This window comes from Phoenix dactylifera, chromosome 2, assembly GCF_051530095.1.
Source record: "Phoenix dactylifera cultivar Ajwa chromosome 2, Ajwa_hap1_PhDact_Kaust_v1.1, whole genome shotgun sequence".
NCBI lineage: Eukaryota > Viridiplantae > Streptophyta > Magnoliopsida > Arecales > Arecaceae > Phoenix > Phoenix dactylifera.
This window is the reverse complement of record NC_143191.1, coordinates 26,725,966-26,740,034: the sequence shown is the minus strand read 5'-3', so window position 1 is coordinate 26,740,034 and position 14,069 is coordinate 26,725,966. Positions and strand designations below refer to the sequence as shown.

The 14,069-nt window shown below is 41.5% G+C and overlaps 1 protein-coding gene across 2 annotated transcripts in view; it reads right to left on the bottom strand.

Moving 5' to 3' along the window:
* LOC103719050 (glycerophosphodiester phosphodiesterase GDPDL3) overlaps nt 1-9,779 on the bottom strand; it is a 32,933-nt gene extending 23,154 nt beyond the window's left edge. The window contains exons 1-2 of one of the 2 annotated variants that reach the window (XM_008808118.5): nt 9,415-9,779; nt 8,247-8,543 (exon numbers count right to left, since the gene is read on the bottom strand). In XM_008808118.5, coding sequence (XP_008806340.3) covers nt 8,247-8,543; nt 9,415-9,535 — 418 coding nt within the window. In that variant the 5' untranslated portion in view covers nt 9,536-9,779. Of the gene's footprint in view, nt 1-8,246; nt 8,547-9,414 lie in introns of both variants that reach the window. The other variant, XM_017845706.5, reaches the window with a different exon arrangement.
* Between the last annotated feature and the right edge of the window lie 4,290 nt (nt 9,780-14,069).

Sequence of the window (14,069 nt, the reverse complement as noted above, 5' to 3'; positions counted from 1 at the left end):
ATGGGACGAGTCACCGCTCTGAGTACGTTCGTCTCGAGATCAGCGGACAATTGTTTCCCCTTCTTCATGGCCTTAAAGAACTTCAAAAATTTTGAGTGGACCGAGAGATGTCACCAAGCCTTCGATGAGCTCAAAAAGGCCCTCGGGCACCTCCACTCCTTTATAGTCCAAAACCCGAAGAACTTTATCTTTACCCAGTCGTCTCCTTAGTGGACATCGGGTCGGTTCTGGTTTGAGAAGAAGAGAAGAAATAAAGGCCGGTTTATTATGTCAATTGAATGCTTTATGATGCTGAAACGAGGTACAAAGAGCGAAGAAGCTAGCCTATGCCCTGGTCATCTCAGCTCGAAAGCTGAGGCCGTACTTCTAGGCGCACACCATTATGGTCCTGATCGACCAGCCACTGTGGCAGATCCTGCAAAAACCCGAGACATTAGGAAGGTTGATCAAGTAGTCTCTAGAGCTCAAGGAATTTGATATTCAGTATGATCCCAACCTGCCATCAAAGCTCAGGTCCTCGCAGAATTTTTTGTCGAGTGAACCTTCCCAGAAGAGGAGAATGTAAAACAAGTGCCTACCTCAGCCAATAACCTCCCGACCTAGACATTATACATCGATGGGTCACAGCTGTAAGCGGAGCTGGGCTGATACTATGAGCCTAGAGGGAGAATCATTTGAGTATGCACTTCAGTTCTGGTTCCTAGCCTCCAACAATGAAGCTGAGTATGAGACCTTGGTGATTAGGCTTAAGCTTGCCAAAGAGCTTGAAGTAGATCAGCTCAAAATATACAACGACTCCCAGCTTGTAGTGAACCAAGTTCGAGGGGACTATGAAGCCAAAGAGGAAATGATGGTCCGCTATTTAGCCAAAATGCAGTAGCTTGTCTCTGACTTTAAGCACTTCGAGATCCATCGTATACCAAGGTCCAAGAATAGCAAGACAGACTCGTTGTCGAAGTTAGCTAGCTCGGCATCCATCAATCTTGGATGAATAATCTAGACTGAAGTTCTACGGAGCATAATCATTGAAGAAGGAAATAGTTCTATGATGCAGGTGGAAATAAGTTGAGCTAGATGGACCCCATGTTTAGCTATATTTGGGACGGAAACCTTCCTGAGGACATAAAAGAAGCCAAAAGGATCAAACTTCATGCTACTAGGTACACCCTCCTCAACAGGAACCTCTACAAAAGATCCTTTACTTTGCCATATTTGAGGTGCCTCAAGTCAGATGAAGTGGACTATGTTTTGCAAGAGAAACATGATGAGTTTGTGGCAATCACCTGCGGATGGACCACTGGCTTCCAAGTTATTAAGGCAGGGCTATTATTGGCCCACCTTGAGGAAGGACGCCACTAAATTCACCCAGAAGTGCGACCAATATCAGAAATTTTCAAATATCCCGTATCAGACTGCCACCGAGCTAACGCCTATAAGCAAACTATGGCCCTTTGCTCAATGGGGCATGGATATCCTAGGTCTTTTTCCTCTAGCTACTAGACAAAAAATTCTTTATCGTGGCGATCGACAACTTTACGAAATAGGTCAAAGTTGATCCCTTAGCTTGGATCAAAGAATGCAAGAGACTTCATCTAGAGGTCCATCATCTCAGATTTGGTATTCCAAGGGTGTTGATGACTGATAATGGCAAATAGTTTGACAATGCCCACTTCAGATGCTTTTGCAAGGAGCTTGGCATTGAGAATAGGTTCATCTCGATTGTCTACCCGCAGACCAATGGCCAAAACAAGGTGACAAATAGAGCAGTCCTACAGAGCTTGAAGATCCGGCATGACAAAGCTAAGGAGCTCTAAGCATATGAGCTCCCAAGCATTCTTTGGGTATACCGCACAACCGAACACCGATCGGAGAAACATTTTTTAACCTTGCCTTCGGGGTAGAAGTCGTGGTACTAGTAGAGATCGGGATGCCAATTCACAGCATGGAGCACTATGACGAGCAGCAAAATCATGAAGACCTTTGAGTCTAACAGTACCTCATCGTAGAAGTTTGAGAACGAGCTCAGATCTGCATAGCCGCATACCAATAGAGGGTGGCCAGTTATTACAATTCTAGGGTGAAGGGGCGACTCTTCCGACCTAGATACCTTGTGCTGAGAAGAACACAACTTGCAGGGGAAGAATCACAAAAGCACACCCCAAACTGTAAAGGACCCTACAAAGTTGCCGAGGAAATGCATTCTAGAACATACCGGCCATAGCACCTCAACGAACTATCACGACATTGAACATGAAACTCTGAGAATATGAGGATTCACTATCATTAAGCACTTGTTACTTATTTCAAAGTTGTAAATTCTGCACTTCATCCCATTAATGAACATTTTTTTCTGATTGCTTGCAACTCAAAAATTTTGCAAAGTGAAGAAGGTCGATCAAACTTTGCCGCACTAAGGAGTGTGGGGAATGAGGAATGCCAGACTTCCGCAACCACCAACTAAGAAGGCAACATGACTACCCTAAAAAAACAAAGCTCTGGTTGAGACAACTTTGTCGCCCGAGGATTTGGGATCTAAGAAGATTCATCTCTGTTGCAGCCGTCGACCAGAGCGATAACCCAGTTACCCAAGGCCGAAAACTATGACCAAGGCCAACTTTACGACCCTCGGGGGTTTGGGGTCTGAGAAGATTCACTTCTGTCATAGTCATTCTTCATAATGTCACTCTAGTTGCGCTAACTTTGCCGCCCTCAGGGTTTGGGATCCGATGAAGTCTGTCTCTATTGCAGCCATCAAGTACGAGCTATGCTTTCCGAGGCACAAAACTATGGTTGGGCCAACTTTATCGGCCGAGGATTTTTGGGTCCAAGGAGATCCATCTCTATCACAGCCATCAATTAGAGCAATAACCCAATTACCCAAGGCCAAAAACTATGGTTCGGCCAACTTTGCCGCCCTCAAGGGTTTGGGGTCTGTGCGATCCACCTCTATCGTAGCCATCGACCATAGTTGCACTCTGGTTGGGCCCAACTTTATCGCCTTCAAAGTTTGGGATCTGAGGAGATTTGTCTCCATCATAGCCATCAACCATAATAGCAGCAAGACTGTACATTCCGATCCTCCCTAGCCTAATCATCCAACAAGCAGGACCAAAGGCCTACCTAAAGGCAAAAGACCATCATGGCGGCACAAAGACCACCACGATGGTAAGAAAAGTGTATTGGCTGAAGCAAGCCTCCAAGCATGATCGAGTTCAAAGCCTCATCAAGCACTGCAATCTGAAAAACTTCATCTCAACAACAATATAATAATTAAAGGTCATAATTTGAACAAAGTTACACCAAAATTGGTAAAAACAAATTCATACTACTTCCTTGGATACATTGGAAGAAACCCATCTTCATTATCTTTTTTTTTTTTTTTTTGCTGAAACGGGCATTTCATACATCACGGGTATGAATACACCCAATAGAATCGACAAACAAAAGGTCCTGTAATGCAACATGCATCTCACCCTCCCCAACCCACAGGATGCCTCCTGAGTGGCTCGCTATCTTCATTGTCTTTCAAAAAGTACTTTTGATATAGTTCCAAGAAGGTATCTCTTGAATTCTCACTGACGATTAAAAAACATGGTAATAGGATTTTGTAAGCATTTGTTAAAGCAAAAACAAACTCAGGCTCACAATCTAGATCGATGTGACTATAGGTTACACAAGTGAGCCCACTACCTTGTTAACCAGGTCCTGCCCAACAAAAGACCAACCCATGGTAGCTTGTCAGGTAGGACCCTATGACCCGTGTTAGCTGAATGCACTCCCAGTCGAACCTAGGCTAGTTGAGAGAGAGGGACTTAGGGGAGAAAAGGCAGCACGAGTAAGGGTAGGAGGATGGGATAGTCCAGTGGCAATCTTGTTCCCGTTTTCGGTAGCGAGTCGTCTTCTTTAGCCATTCTATTACTTTTCAAACTCGCAAAATGTTTAATACTCGACTATGGTTTAGGATTGTTAGTGAGAGACGAAATGGTAAGAATGTCATTGATACAGATCAAATAACTAAAATTTATAGTTGGATAACCTTTGTTAGTTGTTAATGGTGAAATTTTTTTTATCTTCTTTTGAAATATAGATCTCATTATTTGATAATGTTGAAATTGTATTCAAACCTTCTAATACTCTCGGATCTTGTTCTAGGGATGTGCAGTTGTGTCACATGCCCAACTCGGGTGGTGGATTTGGGGTGTGACAGGGTGGCAAGCCTTGGACCTAGAAGCTTTGCTTCCCGAAGTCCCCTGTCCGTGAGCTTGAAGTTCACCCCTTGATCAGGGACGAAGTTAGCATCAGCGGACTCCGGCTCGTTGTTCTCACGAGCCACTTGAATCTGGACATCCCGTGGCTAGGTAGGGCATGGTTTGGGTCGTCGATCCTCCTGAGGCACAAAAGGAAGCAATCACGGTCTCCTGGAAGAAGGCTCGACTTAGGTTCCTTTCACTACCCTCTTCCTAGCCTCCTGGGCGACTCTCATCAAAGTTTCCTTTCGAAGGCACCATCTCTATATCTGCCACAAAATTCAGCTCGGTAAGATATCACAAACCAACGAAAGAAGGTAAATAGAATAAAAAACTAAGCTAACGATGGTTTACTCGAAGATCCAGGATCGCAGAAGCTAGCTTAGGCTAGATTCTCGACAGAGAAGAGCTGTTCAGGCCTCAACGCTCTCAGTCGGCCCACAGTTTGAATTGTCTCCTCCTTACAGAGCTCCAAGAAGTGCATACTATTGGGCTTACCGGTCATGGGCCCTCAACTGGTCGAAACAGACCACGGGTTGGAGGGAGAGATAGCCACAAAAAATCGATTCTTCCATCCATGGATGGAGGTATTATCAAGTAAAGACCTAACCGCTTTCTTTGAGGTCAGGTACCACCACCCATGCTTGGTGGGGTGCTTTTTCAAAATAAAAAAGAACTTAAAAACCAATTTATGCTCATGGAAGGCAAAAAAAATAGATGAAACCTACAATCGTCCGCCACTAGTTGGGGACAAGCTGCATGGGTTCTAGACCATATGAGTCTAGCAAGGACTTAATGAATAGGTGTATGGGGAGTCTGAACCCTATCTTAAGGTGTCCTCATACAACGGCAAATGGTCTACCCTCTGTTTGAAGACCACCTCATCAGGATGGGGCAATAGAAGTCCTATAGAGGTGGGAATGTTGTAACTTCTAATCCTATCAGGGTTGGCCTTAGAGAGACTGCCTCTCCCTAACTCAACCTCTCTGGTTCTAATAGGTGCAGCCATGCAGGCTACCAAGGGGGCGACCTGGCAAAGGGGAAAGACAAAGAAGACATACCTCGAAGGAAGGAAGGTGCTCTCTATGCCCTTATCTAAGGTGAAAACTCTTCTCTGAACTCTAGTCTCAAGCACTCGCACAACAAAAGCGTAGCAGTGAAGAAGAAAGTCTCTACCTCCCCTTTTTATAATGCGATGAACAGTTCAAATACTGCCAAGTGCACGGCTTTGATGACAGCCCCTGCCCACCTAACACCCAGTTCAAATCGTCGCCTCTAAGCTCCTTACGTAGGAGGTGTCACGTGGTACGTACGCAATGCATAAAGTGGCGGCATTAAAATACCAGATCACAGACTGCGGATTCAAAGTGATTCCTATGATTAAAGTATGGGATTCCAAGCGTCATACATTCTAGCAGCAAATTTGAAACTACGAGATAAATATCAAATGTTCAGAGTTGTGGTCGCAATAGGGCAGATCATCGAGTTGTCGACCTGAAGGCACCTAAGTAGACTATTTCCTCGAGCCGAGCTACTGATTTTCAAAAAAGTGGGGGCAGATGATGTGGCATGAAATAAGCACGATGACGTAGTGCGACCAAATTCAACCAGCTCACAGCCGACATGGCAACCCTGAAACCTCCACATGACCACATGATCAGACCGAGTCAATTCCCGCTAACCAAATGATCAAACCAAGCAGATCATAAGAAACCAACCTTTGAGGTCGGATTCCTTAGCTCAGCCAGACAACCATTCGACTCAACACCAAGCCAACCAGGGCCCTCTCACCTCAGACAATGGCTAAAGGCACAAGTTATAGCTGGTACCCACTCACCCGAGCGGTTACTGCATGTTGTCGTTGTTATGGCACGATCTTAGGCTGTTACAGCATTATCATAGGTGGTTACGGCCAGATCTCATGCAGTTACAGTAGAATCTCCAACGGTTACAGCATGACTCTAGGCTGTTAGAATGCAACATTCAAGGATTCCATATCCCTCAGTTATAAATAAACCCAAAGACGCTCCATGAAAGTTAATTGCTAAACCTCAATTAAAACGGTGTCATCTCTTATTCCTCCTTCGTTCCCACATGAGCATCCTTTCTGACTTAAGCATCGGAGGATCCGGCTGGAGCAAAGCTCTGACGCATTCTCTAACCCTTTTGTTGTCTTGCAGATCAATAGAACCAGCACATGTCAGCGATCCAAATATGGCAGCAATACCTTGCATCCTCACTCAGCTCTGTGCATGCCCTATATAATATTAAGTCAGGTATGGGTGTCAAATGCAAGTGAATGTTTTGGTGTAAAGTCCTTCAATCCCTAAAACTTTGGGTATAGGGACACTGCCAAAGTACTATGATGTCATAAATTGGCAAAAGTATGTCTCTGAAAGGATAAATTAAGCAAAAGGCAATGATACAAAATTTTTAAATAAACTGCAAATTTTATTGTGTGGGTAGTTTTTTTTTGGTTAGGGTGGGTGAGGGGACATTCTAGTCAAGGTTTACCGTCTCGGTACCGGACCTGCACCGGTGCCACACTAGCACTGTGTCGCTACGATATGGTATGGAGTCTTTTCGGTGTACCGAATGTCGGTACATCTTTCCTACTGAGTATTGGTACCGAATCAGTACAGTACAGGGCGTACCATCTAGTTCAACATGGTACGACAAATTCTGATTCTAGTTATTGAGTTATTGTAGCTTTGATTATGATAGATCTTGCGACAAAGAGTTCTTCCCACGAAAAAGGATTAGTTCTTTCTTCAGCTTCTTCTCAGTAACATAATTCATGCCATGTATCCTCTTAAATTTTCATTGTTTGCATATTCTGGACCAATAATAGATTTGATCCTACACCTGCCTTCTATAAATTTCTTTGAGATATAAATGATATTTAATAACCCGAAAAAAACATCCTTTTGATATTCTTATTTGACAATCATTTTTGTCTTTTCATTGTTTTGTACAATAGAGAAATTTGTTGACAATGATCTGGATGACTATCCTCATCAATGCATAGACTCCCTCTAAAGCCGAACATCATGTGATTTTTTTCAAAAAATCTGACTACTATGACCATACTTCTCCCAGATTGTGCCATGCCAATCCGAGCCTGCAAGATACATGCATGATACAAAAGGAACACACCCCTGTATGCACATGTTGGACCATGCTGATTCCAGGTGGCAAGAACCAACAATGCAGATTGAGACTTGATAACATTGACCCTGAACAAGGTGGGGCATGCCAGCATGTAACGGCAAAGCACGCACACCATGGAATAGCTACAATATATGGTAGTTCGATCCTTTTTATCTTATAAAACTTCCATTACGTTAGCATTCACCCCTTTGATGCCCCATTAACCAAAGCATCAACGGGTAACATGCACAACCAGGCCTACCCGTGAATTTAGATTATCATTGCATCTATAATAAGTATGGAAAGGCAAAGATTAACATGGGACAAAATTAACGATGAATCTGTATAGAATTAAATAAAGAATGTCGATCAATATGTTGATAAGAAGAAATTTCCATCTACCAAGAAAAGAAACAAATTTAACCCAGATAATTATTTAACATTTTAATAACAGAAAATGGCACTAGTCATCTGAAATATCTAATCCTCTTGATGCTTCTAACTAGTAAGAATTGCAATCATGCCTATATACAAGAAGTGTTGCACCATTCAAAAAGTTGTGCTAGGAAAAATTGTCATTTTAGATGTTCATTTTTATCTTCATCACTGCTATTTCATGGTCAACTCCTTTTTAAACGATTAGCAGTTTGTAAATGTGCTTTTGTAAGATGGCTTTCTCAATTATTGAAAGTTTAAATATGTGATTTTGTAAAATTGGATAAGGAACCAGGTGAGTGTCAACATAGTTAAACAAAACCAAGCTAGAAATTTTCTAATTTGACACCTTTAAGTTAAAATTAAACATGATGGAGTGTAAGAAGCTAAAAGTACCTATGTTTCTTCACTTACATGAAACCGACTGTGCTAGCTCGGTCGCTTTATAGTCCACAGAGAACCAGCCTGGTGTACGCACGCCATTAACGACGTAAACCTTCTCTCGGCCAGGATAAACATTTGCAATATTAGTGCAGTTGTCTAATTTTATATCCGGTACACAAATCCCAACATTATCCTTTGTTAATTGCACATTGCACCAAAGAAATGAATCATTTGAGCTAACAGAAACTCCAAATAGGAAGGCATCTAAACTGGAATCAGGAAAAAGCCCTGAAAAGCCTCCCCTAGCTATGATTGCAGGGGCTCTACCTGCTACATGGAAAACTGTTTGTTAGTTTTCAAGAAAGCACAAAGAAACAGAAAAAAAAAAAAAAGAAATTGAAATTTAAATGCTTTTTTCCATCTAAATCAGATAGACATATCATTCCCAAGACTATGAATTACATCATTATCAGGAAAAAGGGATTAACTTTATATCTCCAAGAAAGAAGTTCAAGGTTGTAGGACATAGTTTTCGATGAAGAATCCTGATCTCCAGTCGGTTAAAATACTTCTAATTAGCCAATGTTGATGGATAGAAATGCAAAAAGTTCAAATTAAGGCTTCTATTAGTAGGGCATACCGAAAAATACTTATATTCTCTCATTGCAACCTATCTCTCCCTTCAATTCCCTCAAACAATCTCATAAAAGTTCTTCAAAAAGAAAAAAAAAATCCCAAAACTAAAACCCCTTAACCATCTTCACTACGAATGACTGAATTTTCCCATATCAATTCTCCGGAACATCAAGGAGATCAAACCCATCAAAACAAAAAAAAAAAACGTATATTCACTTATATCCCCATAGAATCTCTTCATGGAATCTTATAAAAAGTAAGTCGGACATCGATATTTGGAAAACCCACGACAAATTTATAAACTTTCCTAATTTTTTCTCTTTAAACCCATTTAAACCCAGTAGCCCGAGAAGATTCCCATACAAAATCCGTAAAATTCTGTCAGTTAAAAAAAAATAACAAAGAAAGAAAGTACCAAGATTCACATACAAAGAACATGAAGAAGAAAAAAAAGAAAAAAGAAAAGAACTTTTATCTCCACACGCCGATATTAATCCCACCAAAGAACCAAACCTCCAAAAACAATAAAGGGCAGGGGGTTGAAGGAGGAGTTTGTGTGTACCGCTTAAGGTTTGCCAACGTGAGGAATTGGACGTCTTGGCTGTGACCAGACCCAGGTGCTGCACTGCCAGGAAGAATGCAACAAGGAAGAAGACCTCCAAGCCTGAGCTCCTCCCCCTCATTGCCACCACCAAAACAGAGAGAGAGAGAGAGTAGGAAGGTGGGTTCTTTCTCTGCAGTAGAAGCTCAAAGATTGGTATACTGGGAGGAGAGAGACGATAAGGTTTTCTTTTATCAGGTCCAGAGATGTTTGGTTTTTCATACAAGCCTCGAAGATTTATTTCGAACGTTCGTGTACGCTGCTCTCTTTTTAGTTTTATTGTTTCCTTTTTTAAGAGGAAGGAGATGGTCACTGCTGAGGATGAGAAATTAATTATTGGGAAAAAAGAGACGAACATAACATGTTGTTTTCTCGTCAACGTCAACCCGCTGGAGCCGAGCCGCCGTGGTGTGGAAAGCTTTTTAGAACTTTTGACCGTTGCCTTGAAGCTTAGGAAGGAGTCACTTCGGCAATTCATGACCCGATCATTAATTCGATCTACGAAAAGATCCACTTTAAACATATTAAAACTTAATATAAATAAATTTAAATCATAAACCAGACAACTCATCTAAACTTATTTAATAGATAGATTAGATTTAGATTTAATTCTTTGAACTGTTTAACCTATTTTAATCTATTTAATAATTAGACCAGGATCCGACTTCTTTAATAATCCATTTCTGATCTATTTAATCTGATTTACTTAATCTATTTAAATTTATTTAACTCGTTAAAAATTTATTTAATTTATTTATTTGATTTAATAAATAAGTTATGTGGATTTAATCGAATTATCTATTTTAATAAAAAAATAAAAATAAAATTTAAAATTTTGGTCTATTTTAAATTAATAAATTTTTGACTTAAAGCATACTCAATCCGATCCGGTTGCCGCCTTACCTTTTCGTTTTACTGTTGGCTTGGTAATTTAACCATCATGGCTTGACTGGTGAAAATTCATGGCAAACCTGTACTTTTATTAGTGCAGACCCCACATCAGTTATACTCTCTGTAGCTTAACTTTATTCACTGTAATTATTTACAGGTGCACATAAGGAAGGTGTACGCATGAGAATATATTTTAAATTCTTTATACATTATCTTAGATTTATAGTTTCTCATAATTTCATTAATCTTTTTCTATCTATAAGAATTTTTTCAACAGAGGCATCAACGTGCACAATATCCTCTAATACAACTGTGAATTTGCTATGAAAATTTGCTAAGAGAGTTGGTTGCAGAGATTTTTGCATTCGTGATCATCTTGATATACATATGAACAAAATGACAAAAAAATTGGCAAAAAAAAGAAATTATGGCATGAGAAAAGAGGCTATCATCAGCCGTTGGATTTTGAGTTCACATCAATACATGTGAACAAAATGACAAAAAAAAGAGAGGGGGGGGGTTCCATATGATCACGGGATTCATTTGCTCCTTGCCAGCTGCAAAACCTGAAGCCGAACGCAATTGACAAAGTCCGATCCAACCCGCGTTTGGATATATATATATATATATATATATATATATATATATATATATATATATATATATATATATATATTATTGGTGCAACGAGGCTTCCTTTGTATGGCCAGCCTCTGGAACCCATGATGGGCTGAGGTGGGGGGTAAGCCCACTTGTCCGGTGGCGGAACCACAAGTCCATGGACTCTCCCGGCACCCGCACTGAGCTTCCAGCCTTCCACGCGGAGTCTGAGCCTAGCCGAGCCGTGACGTGGGCTCGGCGAGGGCCGGTTCAGCGGGTTCGTGGCGGCGGTCGGCCGGTCCACCATTTCTTCCAGCGTGGCGACAAGCCGAGAGGGCAAATGGTCGCCGTGCAGAAGAAGGCCAGTGAGACGCCGGCTGCTTGAGATCAGGTGGGGCCCCTTACCCACCAAAAGGGCACCACTATCTTTGGGAAATTTGAAGCCCCTCATATAGGACCGGATTTGCTTGAATGCCACCGTTTTTCACTACAATTTTCTTCTTTTTCATTTGATCTTTTTGGACGCATGATGGGAGGGATTTGTTTGTTCAATTATCCTTTGATTTAATAAGCGTGATATATCTTACTATTGGCTTCTGCTTTCCATGACACATCTAAAACATTCAAGTTCTGGGCTTTTTAAAATATTACAAAAGAAATTGATATTTGAGGGCTGACCCTTTGGATGTATTGGATGTTTTGGAGCTCACGATATACAGTATTAATAATCATCACCATCAAACTCTTATCTTGTTTGATTAAAATTTTTGTCCTGTTTCAAATTGTCCAAGGCCATATGACATGTTTGTAAGTAGACTCAGATATGAACGTATTTTACATAATCATTTAGAATCTTAGTTTATGTGAAACACAAATACCTATAAGGTTTGATTAATTTCATGTATTCATAAAAAAAAAAATAGAATCTCCTACCTCATACTGATATTGATTGATCATACTTTTTAGCTCGTATATACTGTTGCCGCTCAAAACTCGACCGGATAGGTGGACTAGCTGATAGGTGAGCTACGTTGCTCGATTGAATTGGAGGAGTGTAGCACGACGCTGGAGTTCTTCTGTAACCACATAAATCAATCAAGAGGTCATCAGAATATGTCTGATTGGGAATCTTTCGACGCTTAAAGTCAAACAAAGTTTTGAGAGGAAACATGAGAGATAAAAGAGAAATAAAAATATGAAAAACATGATAATTTGATTTTTTATCGTACCTGAGGGTCCTCATGCCTAGTATTTATAGAGAAGTGGATGCAAATATGCATGATTAAGTTCACGCAATTTGCGGATGAGCAATTGAGTTCTTTCCATATTACTAATCGGAGTAATTGGGATATTCTTTTTCAGGTGCACTATGATCGAGCGCTTTCCTTATCTGATGATTAGTTACGATATTTCTTTTCAGGTACAATAAGTCGCATCGAGTTGTAACTGATCATGCTGATTGTTTAGAGATTTGATTGGCTATTGATTTTGCTAGACATGTTTCGTCTAGTTGTTAGGCTGAGTTGTCAGGCGAGATTTTATGGATGGCAAATCCAAGCCATGTCACTTGCCCCTCACTTTCAAACCTAAGAAGTGCTTGCTTAGCTCGGGCGAAGAAAATAATCAAATCATTCACTGGGTAAGCTAGCCAAGTTGAATTGGAGTTGTCAGCCCTCGTTACTTCTGAAAATTGTATTTAATGATGGGCATGATTTTCATAGAATCAGTTCCATTTTCGAAGCGTCGTACATATGGGCGGAATTTTCACCGCTACCATCATTCCTTCTTGCGGTTCTGAAGAGGATCAATTCGTGGAAATCCACAACCCCCGAATGCCAAGCTTACGCATAGCTACTAATAAACAGATGATCGGAGGGGCAATGGGATCGGCATTGTTTGAGGCTCTATATAAGGGGCGAAAGCTTGAGGCGGTTCCCCCCACTTTGCAAGTGTCTTTCCATCTCTTGGAGTTCTCTATCTAGTGAAAGCTTCGACCCTTTATTTTCTTTATTTCTTCAGTGTCCAAGTGGCCTTCTGTCGGTCACTTTTCCGGTGAACCTTCGTAGGTTGGCTCTTTTTTTTTCATCTTTCTCGACTGCCATAGTTGCTTCGTCTGAGAGTGAGCATCCTACTAGCTAGTTGACTTAGGCAGGACAGCTCTAGTGGCGTTAAACCGAAGACCTTAGGTCCCAGCACTAAGGAGTGCATCTTGGACTAAGATGACTTAAGGCCGGTTCCAAAAATATTATCATCTCCCAACTGGCTTCTTCTTTAGGTTCTCTTGGGGTAAGGAGAGGGTCAATGCTTGTTACCCTCCCAGATTAGCTTTTATGAGGAGACTCTAAAGGCTGAGTTGAGGCTTTGTCTTCCTCCCTTTGTTATCCTTCTTCTTAATAGTTATAGGTTAGCTCCCGCCTAGTTGGTTCCCAATGCATGGTGGATTATCATTGATTTTTTGTCTCTTTTGTCCCCATACAATATACAGTCCACTATCGTATTGTTCCATTCATGCTACATCCTTAAAGAGTACCCTACAAAGCAAGGCTGGTGGTATATCTTAGCTCAGAAGGAATTCTAACTAATTCAGAATAGTCTTTCTTTTCTTTTTTCTTTTTTTTTTTTTTTGCTAATACGGGTGGATCATACCTGTCGGGTACGGATACACCCAATAAAGTCAAAAAATAGGATACCTCGGAGTGCCAAAGGCAACTCCCCATCACCAGTCCACAATGTGTCTCCGGAATGGCGAGCTACAAATGCAGCCACCCAATCCGCAGCCCCATTGGCTTCACGGTAGATGTGCTTGGCCTGAAAGGCCTCTCCATCCCTCGCCATAGTCCATATATCACGAAGCAAAGGGTGGTCACTACCGTCACCCTTAGGACCCTCTCGGATCCAACTGATAACGGTGGCAGAATCACCCTCTAGGGTGATAGACCTAGCCTGTAACACGCACCGAGCATGACGAAAGCCTGCCCAGGCAGCGCTCAGCTCCGCACTCGGAACCGAGGTATCAAATAAGTGACTACCACCAGCGGCTACAACCCTAGCGAAAGGGTCCCGAATGACGAAGCCCGCACCACCCCTCGTGCCACCATCTAGGACTGACCCGTCAAAATTGACCT